Here is a 14,973-nt window from a genome sequence, read left to right as displayed (position 1 = left end):
TGTCTCAAAGATCTTTCCTTTCCTTGCTATACCCGAGGCTTGGTCAGCTTTCATGGAAACTGTTGCAACCTTCTCCTCTCAACCTCTGCATTTCCCCTTTCCCATTTCCAGTTTGTTCCAAGGGCTGATGCTAACATTGTCTTCCTGGCAGCCTCACCTCACTGTGAGTCCATTCCCTGACTTCCTGCCTGTTACTGCATTACCTTCAAGTTTTGTGCTATCACCTTCAAGATCTTGCAGTAACATTGTTTCTAGCTCCCTTCCATCCCACCCACTAGCTGTTTAGGGTCCTCCCCATTCCTTTGCATTCCTGTTCTCTTTGTCACCTACCCCCAAGTCTTATACACATGGAAATATCTCACTGTTCTCATTCTCTCTCTCTCTCTCTCTCTCTCTCTCTCTCTCTCTCCCCCCACTCTTCTCCTCCTCCAAATGCCTCTTGAAACCTACCCATTCTATGAATCCTCCTCTTTACTAATAATTCTCCCAACTTTCTCTTTCCTGAACTGTCACACTGCGCTTGTCACCCTCTGCACTAGATGCAGAAAATGTGTCGTGCTGTAGGTGGGGAAAGTGCCATGTATACCTGTGGTGCTTTGCAAAGCACTAATCCAGCAAAATCCTTAAACTCATGTATAGTCCCATTGACTTTAACCTGGGGCTATACACATGTTAAAAGTTAAACCTCTGTTTAAGAGCTTGGCTGGATCATAGCTGATGTTGTGAAAAAGGGGTAATAATAACAGTAGTGTTTTATGGCTTATACAAATTCCCAGTTGCAAATATAGATCAGGCAATAATGTTACAAGACATGGTGAGTGAATCTAATACTTCCCCTTCTTTATTTTAGATGGCAGCAGCCTCTAATTCCTGCTTATGATTTTTCATTGCAGTAACTGGAGCCTCTGGAGTCCCTGAGAACAACCCTCCCTGCACCGTGAATATCCCTATTGCTCCTATTCACAGCTCAGCCCAGGCAATGTCACCAACTCAGAGCATTGGGCTGGTCCAGTCCTTGTTGGCTAATCAGAACGTGCAGTTGGATGTCTTGACCAATCAGACAACAGCCGTGGGGACCTCAGACCACACAAGTGAGAGTACAGTGCAGTACCCAGTCCCCAGCAGGTACTCCAACCCAGGACAGGTAATTTTTGGAGGAGTGGAAATGGGCCGCATCATCCAGGCACCACCTCCACTTCCCCTGCCATCACAGGGTGCAATACAGATGGCTATGATGGACCACAGAGAAGGAGACAGAGACCACGAACATCTCCAGAAGGCAAAAACTTTACGGCCAGTTCAGCAGCTGGTGGAAGGAGATGCTGTTGTCTTCAGCACCGCTCAAGAAATACAGCTAAACAAGATGAACCCGCCCCCTCCGTACCCTGGGACCATACCAGCAGCACCCACCACTGCACCCCCTCCCCCACCCATTCCTCCTCCTCAGCCACCGGTGGATCTCTGCCTGAAGAAGGGAGATTTTTCCCTGTACCCAGCAGGACATTATCAGACCCCTCTTGGCTATGAGCGAATAACAACGTTTGATAGCAGTGGGAATGTTGAAGAGGTGTGCCGCCCTCGGACAAGGATGCTGTGTGCGCAGAACACTTACACCTTGCCTGGTCCTGGCAGCTCTGCCACACTGAGGATTACAGCAGCAGAGAAGAAGATGCAGCAGCCCTGCACCAGTGCAACTTTGAACAGGCTCACCGTTCCCCGCTACTCTGTCCCAACCGGGGACCCGCCACCTTACCCGGAGATTGCTGGCCAGCTCTCGCAGGGCCGTAGCCTCACCCAGAGGCTGGACAGCAGTCTTATCCATGCTACTTTGAGGAGGAACAGCAGAGAGGCAGCTCTGAAAATGGCCCAGTTGGTCGACAATCAAAGAGCCACTTTGCAACTTCCTCCCAAGCCCAAGAGCAATGTTGTAACAGCGCAGTACCAGCAGAGGGCACCGACAGCTTTATACACCTGTAGTCAGTGCAGCAATGGCAGTGGCAGTAACAGCAGCCCCAACCCAAATAGTGGTGGTGCTGGGAGCCTCAGCAGTGCCAACACTAGCAACGTCACTAGTAGCATTAGCAGTATGAGGCCTGACCTAAGTGCAGCGAGTGGCTCCCAGCACAGCTCTATCATTGCTCACTCCATCAGCACTTCTCCCTTGGCCTCCCAGTCCTCCTACAACTTGCTGAGCCCTCCTGACAGCTCTCGTGACCGGACAGATTATATCAACTCTGCCTTCACAGAGGATGAGGCATTGGCTCAGCACTGCCCTGTGGAGAAATCGATAAGGCACGTGCCTGTTGCCTTGACAGAGGCTGCCATTGTTGTAAAGCGGCCACCCCCGTACCAGTGGGACCCCATGGTGAGTGAGGACATATGGGTTCCACAAGAAAGGACAGCTCAGAGTTCAGTGCCCAACACTCTTAAACCTGCTCCTCTAATAATTGGTCAAGCTCAGCATCTGGACATGTCTCGAGTGCCATTCGTTTCCCCTAAGTCTCCAACCAGTCCCACTGCCACTTTCCAGACGAATTACGGAGTTGGAGTACCTTACCCAGGAAGCTACGGTGCCCCTCCTCTTCAGGGAATGCAGCCCCCCTGCTCCCCCAAAGAAGCTCTGGCCCCAACGCAGTTTGCACAACAGGAGCCAGCTGTCGTGCTTCAGCCAGGTTATCCATCTAATCTCTCTTATTGCCCCCTGCCACCCATGTACCCAGGCAGCAGCACTTGCTCTAGTTTACAGCTTCCACCAGTAGCCTTGCACCCATGGAATTCCTACAGCGCATGCCCACCTGTACCTAATGCCCAAGGCACATTGCCCCCTAAGCCACTCCTTGTGGTGGAGAAGCCGGTTATGTCTCCACCACCAGCAGAGCTTCAGGGTCATGTGGGTACAGAAGTAATGGTGGAGACAGCGGACACCTTCCAGGAGGTGCTTTCATTGACAGAAAGCCCTGTCCCTCAAAGGACAGACAAGTTTGGGAAGAAGAACCGGAAACGCCTGGATAGTCGAGCTGAGGAAGGAAATGTGCAGGCTATCACAGAGGGCAAGGTCAAAAAGGAGGCAAGGACACTGACTGACTTCAACTCTCTAATATCCAGCCCCAGGCTGGGCAGGGAGAAGAAGAAAGTCAAGAGCCAGAAGGACCAGCTGAAGTCAAAGAAGCTGAACAAGACAAATGAGTTTCAGGACAGCTCAGAGAGTGAGCCAGAGCTTTTTATCAGTGGAGATGAACTGATGAACCAGAGTCAGGGCAGCAAAAAGGGGTGGAAAACCAAAAGGAATATGAGGACAGCCAGTGAGCTGGATGAATTCAAGTGTCGGAAGGCCAATGAGAAGGAGGATGGAAGGCTGGGCAGCCAGGGCTTTGTGTACGTAATGGCCAACAAGCAGCCCTTGTGGAACGAGGCCACCCAAGTATACCAACTGGACTTTGGAGGACGGGTGACCCAGGAGTCTGCAAAAAACTTCCAGATTGAGCTGGAAGGACGACAGGTAGGAGGATAATGACAACTGCAGTAACAAGCTGCAGGGGGGCGGGCGGCATGGAAGCCTGTGTCAGAGAAGCTGTTTTGCTTCATGGCCACTGGAGTAGGCCTCTGGCTTGCATAAGCCTTGCTGCTCTTGGAGAAATCTTACTATGCAACAAGCTTGTTCACGGCTGGTGATCAGAGGTCTGCCAGTAGAGCTGGGGGGTGAGGGTCAGCAGTAAACAGGGAAAGACACTGTTATCCTGTTTCAGTCAGACACGGGGAAATGCCTTTATTCATCTTAGGACAACTCACTAATAGAGAGGTCTGTTCATAGCTAGATTTGCTAGATACCAGGATTAAATTTTTAACCCCCATTTAAGTGGGGGAAAAGCTCCTTGTCTTGGAATTGAATATGAGGCAGCGGGGCAGCAGGTGGTTGCTGTGGCACTGACCCCGACCCACTGCTGCCTGTCTGCCCCCGGCTGCCTCTCTCTCTTACTTCCGCAGCCTCAGACCCTCACCTGCCTGCTGCCTTTCCCCCCATCTCTTCCTTCCCCACAGCCTCTGCTCACCCACCATCTCCTCCCACCACCCCTCTGTAGCCTAGGCCTCCCGATCACTGCTGTGGGGCCAGGCTGGGGCTGTGCTCTATGCCCCAGGATGGAGTGAAAATGAAGCCTGCTGGTGTTGGAGCAAGGGTTAGTGGGGAGGACGGGGGACCGATGGGGTGGTAGAGGCTACAGCAGTGGGGGGAGGTGGAGAAGAGGGAGCTTGAAGCCTAGGACTACAGGGGGGCAGAGGCAGTGAGGGGGCAGGCATAAGGGGGACAAGTGGTGGGGGGACAAACAGCAGGGGGCAAGATGTTTGATTCACCCCCAACTGCCCCCATACCGCCTGCTTATGCATACCCCTATACCACCTCCCTTCCACCTGCTCCCCCACTGCCTACCTCCCCACTATGTCCCCTACCTCCTCCCCACCTCCCACCCACTAAAACCTGCCACCACACCGCCTGTCTCCCCTACCACCTGCCTGTCCTACCACCTGCCCCTCCTATTGCCTGCCCTCCTGCCACTTCTTTCCCTGCTGTAGTAGTGGGGGGAACAAATTTAAGACTGTCCTCCAATACTTAGATTCTATACATGGAAAATTTTAAAAATGTATACATTTTCCATGTCTAGAATCAAATTATTGGGAGGTTGTCTTAAAATTCAGGGTCATCTTGGATTTGGGTAAATATAGTAATTAATGAGTTAAGGCAGGAAAGAAACCAAAATTTTGGGCTGGTAATGCTTAAAGTTATTAATGGCTGATGATAGCTGGTCTGTAGCAGCATTGGTGAATCCCAGCAACTGTTTCAAAGTTTTGTCCACATTCACACTCTTGTTCTAATACACAGGATAGCTGGGAGTTTAATAGTAGAAGGGACGTGTTCATGGTATAGTCCAGTGGTGCTCAACCTTCTGGCCCCATGGGCCAGATAAGTGATGCGGGGCTGGTCCACAGGATGGATTGAGCCCTGGGACCTGGCACTGCCCCTCCATGCCCCATGTGCCTGGATTGGGCCCTGGGAGCCCAACATTGCCACCTCCCACACACCTTGTGCTGGGATTTGGCCCTGGGGCCTGGTGCCACTCCTCACCCCTACCTTTTGTGCTGGGATCAGACACTAGCTGGGATGTACAGCTGTTTAAAAATATCCTGCTCCCCTGGAGAAGCTGACCTGGCCTCCCCCTCCCACTCTTGAGACTGTCTTGTAGCTTGACCCACAGAAGTCAGGAGCCTGCATGTTTGAGTGGGGGGTGGTTTCATTCAGAAGTGGTCCCCTCCCCAACTCAAACAAGGCACTGCCCCACCTCATCCACAGAAACAGTCTTTCACAGGCTCTTTCTCTGTATAGTTCAGTTATCCCACATCCTCAACAACCTTAGGATACTTAGGTGCCCTCCTTCTCATGACGACTCTCTCCTCAGTCCAAGAATGAAGGGCACTGCCTGATAAGATGCTCACAAATAGATCTTCTCTTCCCTCAGTCAGGTCTGACTGCTCAGAGGCTGTGCTGAGGCAGGGGACTGAGTTTAGAGGGAAACATGGGCAGGCAAGGACAGGGCTGGTGGTAGTACAAATTGTATTTCCTTCTGACCTTATGACAAGTAGTATGCAGAGGCAATGCCTCAGAGCTCTGCGTCTATTGTTTTGACCAGATGGAGGCTTCGACTGGAGTTTACAAGGAGCTTGGAAGGCCACTGGGGCCAGGAGGTATAGAGAGCAAGGAGCCTTCTTGCAGATGGCCTTCCTTGACCTTATTGTATATGCCAGAGGCCCATATGGATCTGCCAGGATGGGGGTTGGGGGGTTCAGTAGAAACAAAGTACTATTCAGTCTAAATGAGGATATGGTGATCTTGCTCTTTTCCAAGTTAATTCTTTGCATCTCCCACCTTTTGACTTATTGTCTCTTGTTTTCTTCTTCTTTCTGCCTTTACCCCTTCCCCAGGTAATGCAATTTGGAAGGATTGATGGCAACGCTTACATTTTGGACTTTCAGTATCCGTTTTCTGCAGTGCAGGCCTTTGCAGTTGCTTTGGCAAATGTGACTCAGCGCCTCAAATGAAATGAGCAGAGACTGGAGAGAGGAAAATGTAACGAAACCTTTTCATATGGCCAAAACCAGAAGACATCAGGGTGGCCTGTGTTAGGTGCACGGCGGTGCCTGGAAATAAAGAAGGCAGTGAAACTGGAAAAGTCTCTTGGTGCCCCCCAAAAAGGGCATTAACTTTAATCAATATTGGGGTATTGGGTGGGGGGCTGTTTTGTTTGGTTGTTTTGTTTTTTTCTTAAACATCATGCTGGGGTTTCAGAAAGAGCAAAGGGTTGAGAGCCGTTCAGTGTTATATCTGGAAATGTGGCTTTTGGCTTGTTGTGGTGGTTCTGCCGTGTTTGCTGCAATAGCTGACGTAAGCTCCTAGGGGGATTAAAAAAGACTGCTCTTTTTGATAGACTGCCTTATACCATGCTGTTCTTTTTAAAACAGGGAACATAACTTTTTTCCTGGTCCAGTTTGTACTACTATTACATCAATGATAGCAGCAAAAAAAAAAAAAGAAAAAAGAAAAGAAGCTATAATACTTGAAGACACGTGTTTCTTTTCTGATCTCTGATAATAGCTGAGCACCACAGGTACCAAGGAGGTTTACGTAGGTCAATGTTTAATTTATTAATAACAATGTATTATTCAGAAGAGAAACTAATCTGTTCCCATTGGGTGGTTTCAAAACCCACTGCATCAAAAAAATTGATGTCCGCTTTTTTTGTGTGCTGTTACTTGGGATAAACGTGTGTGATTAGGTGATGGAAAATAGGGAAGGATTGAATTATGAGATGTGCATCTGTATTTGTATTGAACAACAGTATTCTTCACCTTGGACTATAGTTTGGTGAGGTACATAGTGTGTCCTGGGGGGTCTCCTGCAGACTGGGGCTTCACCTGAACCTCACATCAATATGTTTACACTCTAAGAACAAAATCTTTAACATAAATCAAATGTGCCCAGTGAGTAAAATTCTTTTAAATCTGTGTTTAGATTTCCACAGTTTCACAGCATTATAGCAGTGTTTGAATTGGGAAGGAGACACGCATATATGGCAGGTTAGGGGACTGCTCATCACAGCTGGTTGGAAGAGGAAAGAAAAGAAGAAAGCATTGAAGATGACCATCCCTCCTGGTGCCCTGCTATTTAAGTATTTGCATTATCAACTGTAGTCTGTGAGCACTTAACACTCCGAGGCAGAATGGGATGCCAAAGTATGTATAGACTAGATGAGAATAAGGGATTTTTTTTTATTCAGCTGTATACAGTCACTTGATTATTCCTAGCTGTAGAGCTCTCTAATATAAGTCAAAACCCATGGTACTGCAAGGGAGTTGCTTTACTAGAGAGAGATTCTGTTTCATGAATTTAATGCTCTTTCTCTACCTTGTTCTCTCTCTCTCCCCGCTGTTTTGTCCTTTAATACATCTTGATTTGGAAGTGCTTCCCTGGTAATACCTGAAAGCCCTAATCATTCATTAAATAAATTTCACATTAAAATCGCAAAATGTGACATTACCTGTTATCAGGAAACCCTTTGTGTTTTTCAAACAAAGCTCAATCATACATCAGGAGAAAAAATGATACAGTGCCATTTTTTAAAATATCTATAAAGGTCAGATAGACGTTACTAGGCTTGGTTCATTGTAGGGAATGCATCATGTAACGCAGGGGAACCTGGTGTGGAAAGGTCCTGCTCCAGGGGGGCTTTGAAACCAGCACAGTCTCTGCAAGAGGGTAAGGCTGGTTTTGACAAAAGTTCCCAAGGATTCAGATCTTTACCCAGGCATCTCCAGCAGCTTGACCCAGAAAGCCCCACCAGCAAGAGGCCACCTCCCTTCTCTCATGGGAAGGATGGTTGCTTCACCTGGGGGCTCAACAGCCCCTGCTTTTATGTGGGGAGTAGATCAAGTCCAGTATTTCCCTTGACATTTAACAGAGAAGGCTGTTCTATTTACTTTTATAAATTAGGTTTTATTGAAATTCCATCAATGTTCTGCATATAGTTGCATTACAAAGGAGTCCCCTTCATCTCTGAATTTACTAATGGCATATTGGAGTGACGGCTTCAAGGATGAGTAGGAATGGGAGAGGTCATGGAGGGAAACAAGGGGCTTGGTCCTGCTCTCTCTGAAATCAGTGGGACTTTTGTCATTGACTTGGAAGCAGGGATTGGGGCCAATGTCTGTTCAGAGTTAGGTGCTGTGAAAACAATAGGCCCAATCCTCACTTACATGACTTCAGTGGCACTGCTTGTAGGAGAAGAGTGATGGGTTTGACCCACTTGCCCTTCTAAACAGCATTCCTCATAGCACCAGCTAATCCCATCAGCAAAATACAGACAGTGCTGGAGTGCAGAGAAGCATGCACTGACTGAACACCTTGAGGCCAAAAGCATATTATTTCCTTCCTAGAAGAGGAGCGTTCAGGGAATATTCATCCTAAAGGGACATTGTCAACCAGATTTTGGCCAAGAATTTATATTTCATAAAGCAGTGTGTTTGTGTTCATGATCGTGTCTTCATGTGTAGAAGTGCTTGGTTAACAAGGCCAGTCTCAACAGAAGTATTTTAATAGCACTGCTTTCTTTAACTTTCCAGGCAAGTTTGAACAATTTGATTATGTACATTCATTTGATCAATTTGATTATGATCCAGATTCACAGCAGCATCACACTTATGCAGGCAAACCAGAAAATGAAGTCAATTAAACCAAAAGAAAAAGCTGCCAGTCTAGTCTCATTTTGCCAAACTGTAATTGTTTGGTCCTGGTAGCACTTACACTATGGCAGGTGCTTTTCATACAGAGGAGAAAGTCCAATCCCTGCTCCCCCCAAAAAGCACAAGAGATAAACAATATTAATGGTAAGAAGTTATTTACAAAATTATTTCTGTGATAAACTTACGTAGTAAAGAGTTGTCTTTTTAAAAAGAGGTTGACAGTGTCCCTTTAAACCATGAGCTCCAGGGCATAAAAACTCCCTAGTTGTAGGGACACACTTCTGCCCTTGTTCAACATACATTTTGTTCTGAAATCAGTGGGTGATGTATGCATATAGCTGAGAGTACAATTTGGCCTTAAATTATGAAGACAGTGGGTCATAATGATACTTCTCTATTGTTTTCTCTTTGCTCATTGAGATACAATTTAAGAAACAACTTTAAAAGCCCCTCCAAGTAGTATTTTCACTATTTCATTCTGATGACTTTAATCCTGAAGATTGCTGTTGCATTCAGCCAAAATAATACTTTCACATTTTATATTTAAGTGATTTTTTCTGTAGATAACTGTAAGTTCTTCTAGGAAGAATGTAGCAGAGTGTTCCGAATTATCTAATTCTTTTATACATACAGTAGTTTCTAGTAGTTCAATATGGTTTTCAAAGCTTTTTTTTTTAGTTGTGCAATAATTGTTACAGCCTGGGAAGTTTGTTTTGGGGCAGGGTTTTTTTTTTGGTTGGTCCATTGGTTTAATTTAATTTTTTTTAGGGGGGGTTGATTTATTTTTTAAAGATAATTTAATGCAGATTTCCTGTTAATGTCCAAGAGAGAAATTATTTATCTTGCTTAATGTAATAAGTGATTTAGGGATAATTTTATTACTATGTACCAGTGAGTTAAACACAATTTCTTATTTATATGAAAAAAGCATCTTTGTAATTAATTGTTTGCTAGCAGTATGTTTTGCTGCAAGAAATTGTTTAAGGATGTGTATAGGAAGACTTTAAAATTTTTTTTTTGCTGGACAATGTGCAACAATTTATAATGCAGGCACAAATTTTGTTTATCAAGCAGTTGAAAACAGTAGGTTTGTTGGGGATTATGTAGACTGACTCTACTGTGTAGATGATTTCTTTGGGACCTGCAGAAACCTGTCCTCTACACTGCTTTTTTTCCTGTTATGTTTCTAATTGTCTCTTTCAGTCATGGATATAGTTTAAAAAACACGAAGCTTGACTGGCTTTATCTTTTCTTATTGCTATGCTTGGTTTTGAGATGGACTTGTGTAATGAAAAAGCAAATAAAAGGGTATATCTGGCTCAGTTTGTACAACATTCCTCTACAGAGAGGGCCAGCACAGTTTAATTCCACTTTAAGGGGCTAGATTCCTTTCTGTTGCCAAACTCTGCTCTAGTTACAACCGTCTGATTCCAAGGGCTAGTCTGTGCTGACCTCAGCCCTGATAGTGGTTAGAGCAGCTACAGTGAATCCTTCAGGAAAAGAGAGGCAGAGAGGAGTACTGTTCCCATCATGCCTTCTGTCTCCAACAGCACTCATCCTGCTTCAAGAGGGAAAGGCATCTGGTGCAGGAGTTGACTGTCCCATTGGATGGCCAAATTATTGAGAACCCAACTCACATAAACGTAGTTTATCTCTGTCTTAAAATTATACCTGTATCTTCTGTGGGTCCTCTCTAGAGTGGAGAATTTCACCCTGAGAACCAGCAATACCTTACAGCAGTAGTGCTGTGTTTCTAGTATGCTAGAAATGAATATGTGAGGAAGGATGGATGGGAGGGAGAAAAATAATAAGGTCAAGTTAATAATTTCACTGAGCAGGCAATAGCAAAGTGTAGTCAAAATGATCTTATGCACTAGTTCCTTTATATCTGCACAAGAGGCCACCCTAGATAAACTCCATCTTATACAACCCACTTGAAAGCCCTCCTCAAAACTTGAGAATCCAGTTTTGTTTTGGTAAAGACAGCCCTGGTTGGCAGTCAGACTCTTAGACTGCATCCAGATGAGTGCGGCCGTGCAGTATGTGGTGCCACATACTGCACATTCAGCTGTCCTCTGTGCTGCAAGGTAGTAGCACAGGGGGGTTTTTTTTGATCCTTGGATATACAGGTGGCAGAAAAAACCCACACAAAAAAAAGCGGAGCAGTATATGCGGGGGCAGCATGCACTGCACTGCTCAAAACTGAAGCCTGGCTGGCCAGAGCTATGCTCCAGTTGCTGGCCAGGCTCCGGGCAGCAGGATTGCCACCGCTGCAGCCTTAGGAGGCCCCCAGGAGTCCTGATAAGGCTGCTGGGGCCAGTTCAGCCTCATCTACCCCACCCGGAGTAACCTGTTGTGCACCAGAGGGTTTGTGGCACAGGCATACCTGGGGACAACTAGCAGTGGCACAAGGTGTGCCGCTGCTAGTTGTCCCCAGGGAAGCAAACGTCCATGCTTGCATGGACACAGCCTTAGGGTGGATCCCTATATGCAGGGCCATGTGCTTATAGAGGCACAAGTAGCCGTGGCACAAATTTGTGCTGTTGCTTTGTGTCCCAATGCATGGCCCTGCACGTGGGCTTTGGCACACAGCAAATTGTCCGGGGTAGGGGAGGCTGGGACCAGCACCTGTGCTGACCCCAGCAGTATTACCTGGTGCCCTGGTGCAACAAGGGTGCAGATCCATCACCATGGAGCCTGGCTGGCATCCAGAGCATTGATCTGGTTGGCCAGCCCTCCGTTTGTTCCAGCACACATTATTGGCTCATGCTTTGCACCACTTTTTTCCCAGAGTTTTTTGCTACTGGGTTTTGCCAGTAGCAAATTTTGCAGTGCAGCGTACATTTTGACATTCCCTACATGCAGTTTGTGGTGCCACAGAGTGGTTTGTGGTGCCACAAACCACACATCCCTGCACATGGGGACCTGCCCTTAGGCTCCAAACAGTTTGAGTGTAGTTATTTCTGCAGTGTGACTGTTATATTTGGGTAGCCAATGAGAATATTGCAACATCTCCCTCAGAATGGGTGAATGTATGAGGAACAACTTTGAATAAAGAAACAAGGGGAAAATTTGGCTTTTACTAGCTTTAAAGAAAGTATATGTCTGTTCCACAGTTAATTGCACTGGAAAGCAAGGGCTCATCTCTGCAGGGCTCTCACTACTCTGCACTGGCAGTCAAGAGCAATCACAGGCATTAGGGCATGTTTGACATGCTAGCTAAGGGCTGAGCTCTAATTTCACTTATACAGGTGTAAATTAAGAGCAACTCAATTGAAGCCAATAATCGCTCCTGATTTACAGCAGTGTAAGAACATGGGCAGATGCCTACCTACACCATTCCTAAAGGGGAGGGGTAGGTTTCCTGCTTGGGAGTGTACGTCAGCTGACCTGTGTAACTGTTTTATCTGCTGTTAACCCACTAAGTGAAACTCAGTAGTGGTAATTTAATCCCAGGTCATTTGGGTAAGGTGCTCCTATTTAACTTCTACTCACCATGGGTTGGGAGCAGTTAGTGAAGTAGTGCAGATTCAGCTGAACTTTAGTAAATCTTCCCAACTTTTTTCAGGGATATAAGTGTTTGATCTGTCCAAGCCTTAAGCGAGATTAAATCTGGCTCAAATTATGCATTTCTTTATTTGTACAGATATAAAATAGGGATTGAGATAGCAAAACTGCAAACCATTAACTCCAGAGACACTGCATGTTTCTTCTAAAATTTCCAAAACAAAGCCAGGAATTAAATCCTAGTGCCACTGACTTAAATTGGAGTTTTGCCATTTATTTTAATGAGGTTAGGATGCCACCACAGGAAAATGGGTTATATTTGTTTATTACAGGTCAATATAATGATTGGACCAGTGCCAGGGGAAGGGCCCTTTTACGGGTTTGATGAAACAAAAAAAATAAGATTGGCCTGGCAGCTAATTTTTTTTTTTAGTGTTTAGGCCTGGATCCTTCAATAGGATGGACCAGCAAGGACTTGAATGCCAACATAGGGTTCTGCTGGCTTCAGTAGTATTTTGTAATTCTGCATAGGCAAAGTGGGCTGCAGTCATGGGTCTTTTTGCAGGATCGGACCAGACCCTACGTGCATCATGGAATGTATACAGGTTTATCACCCTCCCCTAATAACAGGCTAAAAAAGGAAATCAACTTGAGATAATATTTGACAAATTTACACAAAAACACAGTTCTGTACAGAAGCTTAACAATTAAAAATATCTCATTCCAACTCTAAGCATTGCACATTGAACGAGATCTCTAAAGGCATTTTAGGAAAAAATTGCTTTGGGATTATGGCCGTGGGAGGGGTTGTTCATATTTGTGGAAATAAGAATTTAAGGCAAGATCAGTAATTGGGTATAAGGAAAAAGGAGGAATCACTGAAGCAATTTTTGTTGCTAAAATTAAACCCTGCAACTCTATGCTTCTGATTCTATTGGTGGATTTCTGCTAGCAGATTCCTAGACCTGAATGGAGCAAGCCACATGGACATAGGAGTCTGCTCATGCAGATCTACTTGTAAAATCTGGACCACAGTGAGTTTGTGGGACTAAAAAAATCCCAAATACATTCAGAGTGTGTACTGAAAAATTGGGTGTATGATGTTAGACGGATTTAAAGGCTGTATAATATTTCTAATCATTGCTCTCTGCTTTATGTACACTCCAAATTTAAAAACAAAATCCAATACAGGCATTTTGAATCCTAATAAAGTTGTGTACATGTTGAATATTTACATTGCTGGCCAGATGAATGGTTGGTTCAAATAATAAGTGTTAAGATTAAAAATAGTAATAAACTGAGAGAGAGATTTTTCTACAATGTGCAGATGATTGAGTTCCTAGTATTTCATTAAAATAGTGCTCAGCTTGTAATTCCCATCTGTCTATGTTGTTTCAAGTTCCTTGTTGATAAAAATTTGTAGTTTTCCCTTCTTTTGTTGGCTTAGTCTGTGTTTTGCCTTTTGCTTCCTTTTATTTCCCTCCCCCTCTCTGCCTTTTTTCTCTTTCCTGTGTGCGTGTGTTGGTGGGGGGGGTGTTAAAGATCTTGTTGTTTATTGTAGATACAAAATATATAGTGTTGTGGAATAGCATGGGGGTGCATTTGATTGAAAAAGGCACTGTAGTATATCCTGAAAAAGTAATTTTTTTTGCATTTGTTTATAAATGCATTATTTTGGTACTGTAACTTTGGACATTATTTCTGAATTTATAACAACCTTTTTTTTTGCTTGTTTTTTTTAAAGAAGTGTGCAGTCATGCTGGTGCCTAGATTGCTAGCTAAACATACCCAGCATGTTCTTTTCAAGCCTTTGGAAAAATTGGTACACTGCCCATGTACTTATACATACCTATGCTATTTTAAAAATCTTTTGAAAATTTTTGGTTTTTTTAAATATGTCGTTCAGAACCAGGCTTTTGTTGTAATTACAAACCTACACCTACCCTGATCTGCCTCTTCTTTTATGTATCTTGTGTAATAGATTTTGCAGGAGGTGCCTAGAAAGCATTAATGGTTTCCCTTTAATAATGTGGTTTCTCCAAAGTCTTTACTGTCTACATGATTGAGAGATGGACTGATTGCCCTATTTTTCCTTGATGATTTGGAGTTGTAAGAGTTGTCCAGCTGTTGCTTAATAAAATTTTGCAGACTAGAAAATCAGTGACTTGCTTATTGAACTCACCTGATTCAGCATCTTGAGTGCTTTTAAAACAGGTAACAAATCCTAACTGGACACACTGGCGTAGTCAACAGCCAGCTCTATTCATCATTTACTCTCTTCAGCAATTGCTTCTCTGGCTTATACTTGCCCTGACTGCACTGATACCTTCCTATTATACTAGCTGTCATTCTTATATGGGGATAAAAGGCAAAAAAATTTTACTAAGACATTCTGCCGATTTTGGCCATCAACCAGTTCAAAGACTGTTTTGTCTTTGCTTCCTCTTCTTCATAGGAAGTGTTATTAGAAATGGGTGTTGGTTTTGACGTTGCCACTGATGCACTGGAAACTTAATGTTATCTCAAAGATAGAACTGGGATTGACCCTTAAATCCAGTTGCTTGATTTTTCAGGCAATGATTGACAAAAGCAATCCCCAAAATCACCACTTCACAAACCTTCGACCACAGCTACCAGAAAGAATATCCAAAACACCAACAGTACCCTATATACAACATG

General features: G+C 44.8%; 1 protein-coding gene across 2 annotated transcripts in view; it reads left to right on the top strand.

Moving 5' to 3' along the window:
* Positions 1 to 14,441, top strand: part of LOC102376517 (tubby-related protein 4) — a 57,719-nt gene extending 43,278 nt beyond the window's left edge. For both annotated transcript variants that reach the window (XM_014527380.2, XM_025195318.1), the window contains 2 exons: positions 894 to 3,499; positions 5,974 to 14,441. In XM_014527380.2, coding sequence (XP_014382866.1) covers positions 894 to 3,499; positions 5,974 to 6,090 — 2,723 coding nt within the window. In that variant the 3' untranslated portion in view covers positions 6,091 to 14,441. The remainder of the gene's footprint in view (positions 1 to 893; positions 3,500 to 5,973) is intronic.
* The last annotated feature ends 532 nt before the right edge of the window (positions 14,442 to 14,973 follow it).

The sequence above is a fragment of the Alligator sinensis genome, unplaced genomic scaffold, assembly GCF_000455745.1.
Source record: "Alligator sinensis unplaced genomic scaffold, ASM45574v1 scaffold1356_1, whole genome shotgun sequence".
Lineage (NCBI taxonomy): Eukaryota > Metazoa > Chordata > Crocodylia > Alligatoridae > Alligator > Alligator sinensis.
The sequence above is the reverse complement of the archived record's forward strand: the minus strand, read 5'-3'. Positions and strand labels throughout refer to the sequence as shown.